The 10,666-nt window shown below is 38.7% G+C and overlaps 1 protein-coding gene across 3 annotated transcripts in view; it reads right to left on the bottom strand.

Annotated features, from left to right (window-relative positions):
* Nucleotides 1-9,452, bottom strand: part of Manba (mannosidase beta) — a 99,918-nt gene extending 90,466 nt beyond the window's left edge. For 2 of the 3 annotated variants that reach the window (XM_048813668.1, XM_048813669.1), the window contains exon 1: nt 9,145-9,452. In XM_048813668.1, the coding sequence (XP_048669625.1) occupies nt 9,145-9,321 (177 nt within the window). In that variant the 5' untranslated portion in view covers nt 9,322-9,452. The remainder of the gene's footprint in view (nt 1-9,144) is intronic. The other variant, XM_015484604.2, reaches the window with a different exon arrangement.
* Between the last annotated feature and the right edge of the window lie 1,214 nt (nt 9,453-10,666).

Raw genomic sequence — 10,666 nt, forward strand, 5'->3', positions numbered from 1 at the left:
TTTACCATTTATATGCTCTATTTATTTCAAAAAGTCATTAAAATTAACTGACTTATTTTTTGGAAAAAAACAATGTTAAGGTGATAGCAGTAGAAATGACTAGGATAAAATGGTTATAAAATGTTGTAGGTGGTAGGGTGATGTAGGTTGGACCACAAAATCTAGTACCTGATAATATGAGAAGAAATAAAAATAAAAATAAATGGCAGCAAGATTCTGGGTCTAGTTCACTAAGAAAATACTCATGCTTTTATTAGAGATAGGTACAGTAAGAGAAATTTAAGATTGAGATCACTTCACTTCACTTCTGTCTTCCCAGAAACTGATATTATGAATTTATAACTATTTCTGTTTAAATTTAGCATAATATTGCATGCAGTCATTAGCTAATTTATCTCCACAATGTCACACATGGTTTAAGCAGTCAAACTTTTAGAAGAAAACATATGGATCATTAAATGAGTCCTTTTCCTAAACAATTTTGAGATCATTTCCCATCATAAAATGATCAAAGAGATTCAGATATATTTAGTTTCATATACCACGAAGATATTCAGGTGAAAATGGAGCAGAATTTCTCACTGGAAACCAGGAGAGAAGAGTGACAGAAGCAATATGTGGATTAATCATCAGGTAATAGTTGCATTTACTAAAAATTTTAGCAAATGGGATGCTTTGGGTGGCAAATTTTGAACAATAGTATATTGTGTTTTGTCACAATTTTCATTTGGGCATTTTAAAATTAAAACAATGATTGTTTTCTTAGCTAACTATTTTTTATTTGATCTTTTTGGATGTACATGACAGTAGAGTATATTTAAATTATTCTAATTAGGATCCCATTCTTTTTTTTTTTTTTTTTTTGGGGGGTACTGGGGATTGATCTCAGGGGCACTCAACCACTGAACCACATCCCTAGTCCTATTTTGTATTTTATTTATTAGAGACAGGGTCTCACTAAGTTGCTTAGCACTTCACTTTTGCTGAGGCTGGCTTTGAACTCACAATGCTCCTGCCTCAGCCTCTGGAGCCACTGGGATCACAGGCTGTGCCACCACACCCAGCTAGGATCCCATTCTTGTGGTTGTACGTGTGGAGTTTCATTGTTGGTGTATTCATATATGAACATAGGAAAATTATGTCTCGTTCATCCTACTGTCTTTCCTATTCCCATCCCTCCTCCCTTTCCTTCATTCCCCTTTGTCAAATCCACTGAACTTCTATTCTTCCTTGGCCCCTCGCCTTACTGGATGGCTATTTACTCTTTCTGCTAATAGGCACCATGATAGGTGAAAAGAAATATGGGTTTGAATCACTGCTCCATCATTTATTAAATGGATGATCTTGGGCAATAACTTCTCTTGTGAGGCTTTGTGTATCCTTCCCACGGGGTTATTGTGGAAATTGCAAGAACAATTGTACTGAGAGAGCCCAGAAAAAGTGAACATGTAAGACATCAAATAAATATTACATGAAAATGAATGTTGTAGCCTATGTTGATTATATACACTTACATGTGATAAAGACCAACAAGTACCCCACCTAAAAATTCTACCTTAGATGGTCCTTTGATTCTCAGTGTTGGGTCAAATTAAGTCAATCTTCCCATTGTCCAAACATACCCTGTGTGGCATCAAATGTGGAAGTATATGACCAGGTTTAAGAATCAGATTTTTAAAAAAAAAAAACAAAAACCTTTTTAAAATAAAAAATGAGGGCTTAAAGACCTCATAATTCTGTCTTCCCAGAAACTGATATTATGAATTTACAACTATTTCTGTTTAAATTTAGCATAATATTGCATGCAGTCATTAGCTAATTTATCTCCACAATGTCACACATGGTTTAAGCAGTCAAACTTTTAGAAGAAAACATATGGATCATTAAATGAGTCCTTTTCCTAAACAATTTTGAGATCATTTCCCATCATAAAATGATTAAATAAAGACATTCCATTTGTAGTGCCTAAGACTATGTGGATGGTTAGTTTGATACCTAGGAAAGTATCTTCTGTTTTCAGAATGAATTTATTGCTGCAGTCTGGCTGGGCACAATTCAGGAGCCACTTGTCAAAAGAAATGAACTTTATTTTTAGAACACACACACCAAACCACACAGCTCCTCAGGAAAAACCTTCAGAGCCCAACTGCCACCACCGGCTTCCCACAAGCCTCTCAACCTCCCCCACTCCTCCTGCTCTTGAGGCTGATTGGCTTGGTCGAGTTGGCAGAGCCAAAAAAAGTCCCCCAATGAGCAGCTCCTGGTCTGAAAGGGCAGGGAAACAGCCCAATGAGCATCACTGCAGAGGAGCCAATCAGTTGGCAGCTAGAAGTTTGCTGGGGCCGCTGTGAGCCAATCATCAGCTGGCAGCTGGAAGTTTGCTGGCAGCTGGAAGTTTGCTGGGGCCCCTTCGGCTGTGGCTCTCAACAATTTATGTTTAGTCATTTTGGACCATAATTATGAGCCTTCCTACTATGAAACACATCAAAATATTCCATAGGTGAAAATGGTATTGTAATTATGTTTTTTAATAAGAAAGTCCTTACCTTTAAAAAGCCAAGCCAAAATATTTGTGGATGAAATAACATGTCTGAAAGTGCTTCAAAATAATAAGTAGTAATGTACTGGGTGGGGAAAGAAACAAAATTAGCCATAAATTGATAATTGTTGAAGCCAGGTAACAGATAAAGGGAAGTTCACTTTGCTATTTCTATTTTAGCATCTCTTTGAAATTTACCATAAGTTTAAAAAATATTCACATGGAATGCTAGGTTCGGTGACACACACCTGTAATCCCAGTGGCTTGGGAGGCTGAGACAAGGAGCATCGTGAGTTCAAAGCCAGCCTCAGCAATGGCAAGATGCTTAGCAACTTAGGGAGCTCCTGCTCATAAATAAAATACAAAATAGGGCTGGCATGTGGCTCAGTGATTGAGTGCCCCTGAATTCAATCCCCAGTATCAAAAAAAAAAAAAAAAGTGCACTTTGTGATTTGTTTCACTTCCTTCAAATATAATTAATATAATTAATTTAAACATATATATATATTCAAATGGAAATTGCTTATTTGCAACTTAAAAGAATATAAAAATGTACATTAATCCACTCTTATGTACATGTTATTAGAATGTATTTATGAATGATAACCTGCAGATTAAGGCCTCTCAGCAGAATGATTAAAACTATTAATCACATGTGTTGCTCCTATGATATGATATTATGGCTTATATTTTATATATTTGCCTGTTTAAAAATGTCCTTCTTTAGTCATTTTTCCAAATTACATGAGAAGAATATATGGTAATAGTAAACTTTAGAGAAAAAAATATCTGGTACCCATCCCTTTTTAACATGTGTATACTTATAAATTATGTTATATTTTCTTCTATTTTTTTAAGTGTATATTTTGAGGAAAGTACATCTTTATAATGGGGCCCAGGTGGTTACTGAAAACTCTTTTGGATTTATATTTATAAACACAGACACAGAAAGATATTCATCATATATTTTAAATAAAAAAAAACAGCTTACAAAACCATCTTAGACAATTTCTTCATTTTTCTATTATTGTATATACTTACAGAATATCTGGAAAGATAAACTGTAAACATTTTATAGTGGTTATTTTTGTTTTACAGTGTACTTTTCTTTTTTTCTTCTTCTTCTTTATATTTTATTTTATTTATTTTTTTTATTTATTATTTTTTTTTTTGTACTGGGAATTAAACCCAGGGACACTTAACCACTGAGTTACATTCCCAGCTCTTTTTATCCTTTTATTTTGAGACAGGGTCTCGGTTGCTGAGGGTCTCACTAAGTTGCTGAAGCTGGCTTTGAACATGTGATCCTTCTGCATCATCCAATCAAGCCACTGGGAATTACATTAATTTTTTGTATAGTAAAGATTAAACGTTTAATTCTTTTTAAAAGATTAAAAGAGAAGGAATAAGAAAATTACATCATTGTATGAGAATTTGGTACATAATAAACACTTTAGTGAATAAAAGAGAAATTGTTCAAATCATGGGATATGAACAACTTATTAACCATTTAAAAAATCAATATGTCAGATTTTTATATATATAGAAGAGGAACCATACAAATAGGGGGATGTGCTTTCTAAGCATACTGTCTTTTATGGTTTGTATGTAATTTGTTCTCCAAAGGTTCCTGTGTGTAAGTTTGGATGTTGGGAGGTGGTGGGTCCTTTAAGAGATGGAGCCTGGTGGGAGGTTCTTATTGGCCCCTGCCCTTATGCTCTCCCGCCTCACACAGGCTGCCCTGTGATGCCATCTGCAGTGATGTAACACAGCCAACAGGACTTCTGCAGAGCTAGCAAATGCTGTTTGGACTTCAGCCTCCAAAACTGTTAGCTAAATAAACACTATCTTTTTCTGTATTAAGTACCCAGTCTCAGTTCTTCATTATAATAATGGAAAATTGACTAATACACTGACCAAAGTAACAATCAAAAAAGAATAAACTTAAAATATTTCTATAGGGCTGGGGCTGTAGTTCGGTGGCAGAGTGCTTGCCCAGCCCATGTGAGGCACTAGGTTTGATCCTTAGAGCACCACAAATAAAATAAAAGCATTCTATCCATATATAACTACAAAATTTTTTTTAAATATATCTATATAAAACTTTAAAACAGCTACATGAAAAATATATCATTAATAAATGGGAAATCTTCGAAAATACGTAACTTGTAAAAAGATCTTAAAGTTTGTATTTAAAAAGATGATAAATAAAGAACATGAATAACCCCAAAATGACTAGCAAACATAGTCAATAAACACATCAAAAGTATTTAACCTCACTAAAAGGTAAATTGGGTTTTGTTGTTGTTCTAATTAGTTACACGTGATAGTAGAATGCATTTTGACACATCATATATAAACCGAGTTATCACTTCTCATTCTTCTGGTTGTACATGATGTGGAGTTACACTGGTCATGTAATCATGTATGCACATAGGTTAATGTCCCATTCATTCTACAATCATTCTTACCCCCATACTCCCTCCCCTCCTTTCACTCCCCTGGGTGTAATTCAAAGTACCTAATCCAAAGTACCTCTTCCCTAGCCCCATCCCTTTATTGTGAATTGGCATCTGCACATCAAAGAAAACATGTAAACTGGTTTTGTTGTTACTGTTTCTTTTAACTAATATTCAAAGCTAGCACCTAAAATAAGCAATCTGATAAAATGATTATGGGAGTGTACAATTAGTATAGTTTTATGATGAACAACTTAGAAGTACATACAAAAACTTTAAAACTGCATTCTCTTTGAATTAGCTATTCTTTTTCTAAATATTTGTCTAAGAAAATAAGAATATATACTAAAATTTAGTTTAAAGGATAGTTCCCTATAAACAGAAAAAGATGGAGTCAGCTCTAATCATCCAATAATAAGTGATGGATTACAGATGAAGGTAAATTAGTACAGTGGAAGAAAAGAGTCATTAAGCATGGTTTGTAGAAATATGCTTACTAAATATGAGTATCACAAAATACTAAATATAAAAAGTTGTTAAACCATATGTTTAAATACTTATAAATGTGTAGGTATAGAAAAGTTCTGAATAGATATAATATCTTTTTTAAGCAATATTCTCTCTCTCTCTCTCTCTCTCTCTCTCTCTCTCTCTCTCTCTTAGTTTTGATGCCTTTATTTATATGCAGTGCTGAGAATCAAACCCAGTGCCTCATACATGCTAAGTAAGTGCTCTACCACTGAGCCACAACCCTAGCCCAACACCAATATTTATTAATTCAGATTATGAACTTATTATCTCCAATTGACACTGAATAACATGGACATAATATCTTTTTAAATTTTAATAGTGGTTATCTCTGGAAGTCAGGTTTACAACTTTTCTTATTATTATTTATATCTTCCAATTTGGGCACACTAAAAATACCTTTTAAAAAAAGAATATTTTCAAAATTTATACCAATGAGAAATTGCACAGGAAAGCTGAGAACATTCCTAACAAAAGAGTCCCCTTATCTATGCACTTCTCATATTATATAGCAATTTGTAAGGTTTCTGCCTCACTAAATTCTCACAAAATAGAAACTCGAGTCTTATTCATTTCCTTGCTATTTCTAATGCCTATTATTGCATGACATAATAGGCCAAATAAATAATAGGGAGTGCAATCTCTCCAAGATACCTGTTGGGCTCAGAAAACCATACCCCAAAATAGAACTAAGGTCTATCTGACCTTTAACATCTACTCTCACCCCTCAAACCCCAACTCTCCCCCCATCTCTCCTCCTCTTTGCCTCCCAAAGTGCAGAAAGGGGCTTTTTCTGAAGTTCCCCTGTGCCATCCTTAAAGAACGGGGGACAGTAAAACACCATGTCACTGAATGGCCCTTTCTATTCCTAAATATCTAGCCAAGTCAAGGAAACTAAGACAGAGAGTCTGAAAGAAATGTCCAGATACATATTATCTATTTTTTTTATAGTTCTAGGGATTGAATCCAGGGCCTGGTGCATGTGAGGCAAGCCCTCTTCCACTGAGTCCCATCCCCAGATAATACATTTTCTTGAAGGACACTGACTCTCATGTATGCTGGGAATTAGGACAAAGTTAATGTTATCTGTAGAGAGCTGCCTTCTTGAAGGCACACCAAGTTCCTTGGGATGTTGCTAATACAATAGGACAAAGCAAGCTAAGGTGATGCTTCTTCTGTAACCTAAACTATAAAACTCTCTCCCTGCAATAATGGAACAGATCAGAGCATTGTGGAGAGGGAAGTGCTTGTCCAGGAAGCTGGCCCTGGATGAAGCATTGCTTTCTGGGGAGGTATAGAAGGCACTGCATGGAGCAGAGGTATACCTGTCTAGCCCATTGCAACTGGAATTCCTGGTGAAACACCTGTCTATCCTATTGCCACTGGTGAACATCTGGCTGTCCAGCCTGTCACCACTGGACTTCCCTTGTAAACATTTCTCAATAAACACTATACGTCATATCCCACCTCCAGGTGTCCTCCTTGGTTTCTTGGCTTCTATCCCACTTGCCTAGCTGGTGGTAAACATTACATTCCCCTATCTACCTAAAAGCTGGATCCCCCAAAAGATTAACTAGAAAGAAAAAAAGGCTAGAATTGACACCATATTCAAAGCTAAAGCAAACTTCCCACTGGACTACTGTTTGTTGTTTGGGCCTATTCATCTTCCCTAAAAATCATTTACTCTTTCTTTAAAATTGCCTTATATCCTTCACTTCCCTCTCCCCTGTGAAGTGGGTATTTAAGCTTCAACCATCTGACCCTCCTTTGAATTTCCTATTTTGTACGGTTCCTTTGTTCTTGCAATTTCAAATTCATATGCCTTTTCTCCTATTAATCTGCCCATTGTCAATCTACTTTGTACAATCAAATTATTGATTTGTACAATCAAATTATTGAATCCCCAGGGAATGGCTTTTATCAGGAAATCCAAACAATCACCTATGAAACAGGCCAAGTTGGTCACAATGCCTCTCAGTAATGCAAATTTCATTTAGCCAGCAGCTTAGATTAAAAAAAAAAAAAAAAATCCTGAAGTTTTCCTTGACTCCTCTTTCTCTGTCTTCTTACATCCAATCCATCAACAAACCCAAGTGAGCAATTCCTGTCTGTTCTACAGTTAAGTTGGGCTCTCAGATTTTCCACTGGTTTAAGTCTACTACTAAAACAAAGCAAACAGAGACCCTGCAGACAAACATAGGCATTCTCAAAACAGGTATAATTAAGCCACAGGTACCAAGGTCAACTATGGTCCATGTCACAGTACTTTATTAACTAAAAATAAAGTACTTAAGCTGGAGAATGATTTCCCTAAGAACATTCTGGACAGTCTCATTATTACAACATTCACTTCCTTTCTGAAATACACCTGAAGCAGGTGAGTACTAACAAGTACCAGATCATACATTTTACCCTGTCATTGAAGTAAACTTATAATGATACTATACTCCTAATGATCAACTATATGACTCGAAAAGGCATGATTTAAAAAAAAAAAAAACACCTTGGTAAACAAAATAGAGTATAGAATCTAGACTATGAAGTTGGGTCCAACTTGAATTAGAATTCCATTTCTATCAACTTCGTTGCTGTGTGATCCTGGGCCTGTTCTCTAATTTCTTCTAAGATAGGTAACTCCATATCATCCATAAAACCCAGGTAAGAACACCTACTTACTAGAGTTGTTCTAAGGATTGGGACGTGGGTGGCAACTATAATAGCATCAAGTACATGGTGCCCTGAGCAAAGAAAGACAAGATGTGAGAAAACAATAAGAAGCAACTGAAGAACAAGCTGTGGAAGATGAATATCTGTTTGCAAACCCAGATGCCCAGGCTGCCAAATAGAAAACATCCCTCCAAGGAGTCTAACAGAGTTAGCTGGAGAATCTATTATGCGATGGGGACCTACACACGTGCAGCACACATGCACGCACACATACACCCCACATGCCTGCCACATTCCCTCATAGAACAGTCATCTTAAAATTTATTTTAGGCTTTAAGGCTAGGGATGTAGCTCAGCTGGAGAGTGCATCCTTAGCATGTGCAAGGACTCCAGTAGCACCAGCCCCCATACAAAATATTTAGAATTTACACTAGCACTGACAAACCCAGTTTTATTTTTGTAGGTCTCATTCTCCTCAACCTATGCGCTGTTATCAATCCCAAATCTGACTTTCCGTAGCCTAAAAGCAAAAATGAAAACCTGAGACATTACTTGGTAAACTCTTAGTTAACTAAAGGCTATTGTCCCCTGCAGCACCCAGGTAGTTTGAATAGACATCTCCCAACTTAAGCTTGTCAGTGACATGTCCTTTGTATAGCGCTTCTGTCGAGACTATGGCAATAAGTAAACCTCGAATAGAAATATTGTTTTCTCAATCTAAACTTCATCTTTCCTGAATTACTGATCTCCAGCTTGGGTCGGTCAGTCTCCATCTAGACTGTACCCCACTGCCCGGGTATCCCCGACCCCCGTCCCGCCTCCCAGACCACAAGATGCAAAGAGGAAGTTATGTGCCAAACCGACGAGAACGGCCAGGCTCGGGGGCTACAGGCGGTCCCTGGGCCCCTCGAACCACTCGGGGAAGTCGGGCGCAGGTTCCGCACACTGTACCTGGATAAAGCCCTGCTGGAACAAGGTGCTGTGCACGCAGCCGGGGACCGTCCCCAACAGATCCAGCGAGCCGTTCCCGTTGCGGATCCTCCAGCTTCCTCCTAAGCTGTAGCTGAGCGCCCCGGAAGTAGAGCCCGCCCCGCACAGCGCGAGCAGCACTAGCAGGTGGAGGCGCATCTCGGCTGCTGGAGCCCCGGGACCATGAAGGTCGGATTCTTAGCTTCAGGGAAGCCGCGGCGAAGCCACCCGTCAGTCTTGCTGAAATACCCAGGCTTTAGCTGTCCCACCCCGGGGCCCCGGACCCCGCCCCCAGGGCCCCAGGCCCCGCCCCCAGGAGCCGGCCCCGCCCCAGGTCAGCGGGGCGCTCTCTGCCTCAGGCCCGGGACGCTGAGGCCTGGACCGCTGAGCGGAAACCCAGGCTTCGCAGGAGCGGGAACTTGGGCCTTCGTTAACGGTTCCAAACTGGGGGATCTCTGCGGCTTGCGACCTCCTTTAGAGTTAGTTTCTTCCTGCTTCCCCGGTATGTGTGGCGGAAGGCAAGAATGTTGATAATTGAGAAACATCCCTGGGAACAAAGTGGCTCAAAGTCTATGGGAAATCAGGGATGGACAATATGTGGAGACCGCATGTAGAGAGGAGCCTCGCATCTACAAAGGACAGAAAAAGGAGACTTCCCACCACTTCCTTTCCCCATAATGTGCACAGACCTTTGTCCATGCTTCAGGGGATTGTCTGGCAGTAGACAATCCCACCTCCTGCAGCTTGTCCCTTGGGTCTCAGAGCATATACCCCCACTCTAATTTAAAGAGTGAACAAGTGCTAACAGTATATCATTTGTAAGGTAGTGTTTGAGGACTTGAGAAAATGTGTCTGTTGCACATAGCCCAGGGCCTGATGCACAGAAAGCACAGCATGTTGGGTATTGTTATTAGTGGCCTATGTCCTATGTTTCATAAAGCCCCACCAAGGAGGCTTCCGGAAAGACGTGTAGGTGAGTTTAAATTTCCCTGCCCTCACTACCTGTGGAATTTGGGAAGATTACAAACTCTCCATTTCTTGAAGTAGAAAATATAGACAGGTACTCCTTTTTCAGGTAATCAGCCTAAAATGAGTTACCGTATACAGCATATCAATGCCAAGGTATCCAAAAAATAACACGCTGGTTCAGGTCTTGCAGTTACATGATCTACCTGAGTCCAATTTTTGCAAAGGATGTGTTATTACAGTGATCCTAGGAAGTTCAGAGGAAATTTCACATTGAATAAAATGCTTAGTCCTGTGTTGATGTTATCTGCAAGTTCTACCCTCATCAAATCTGGACTTTGTTCTGCCTTCTAATGGCTATGAAATTGCCTGAATTATAGGCACAGAAGATACTTTACTTTTGCAGGGTGAGTATTTTTACAAGCCTGGCACCTTGGCTTAGGGTCATTATGGATTTACCAGACCCTGACTTGAAGGCTGGGAGATCTGTGTCCAAAGAGGTCAGTTGACTTTCATGTCATACAGCCACCCACAGACA

Source organism: Marmota marmota, unplaced genomic scaffold (assembly GCF_001458135.2).
Source record: "Marmota marmota marmota unplaced genomic scaffold, marMar, whole genome shotgun sequence".
NCBI lineage: Eukaryota > Metazoa > Chordata > Mammalia > Rodentia > Sciuridae > Marmota > Marmota marmota.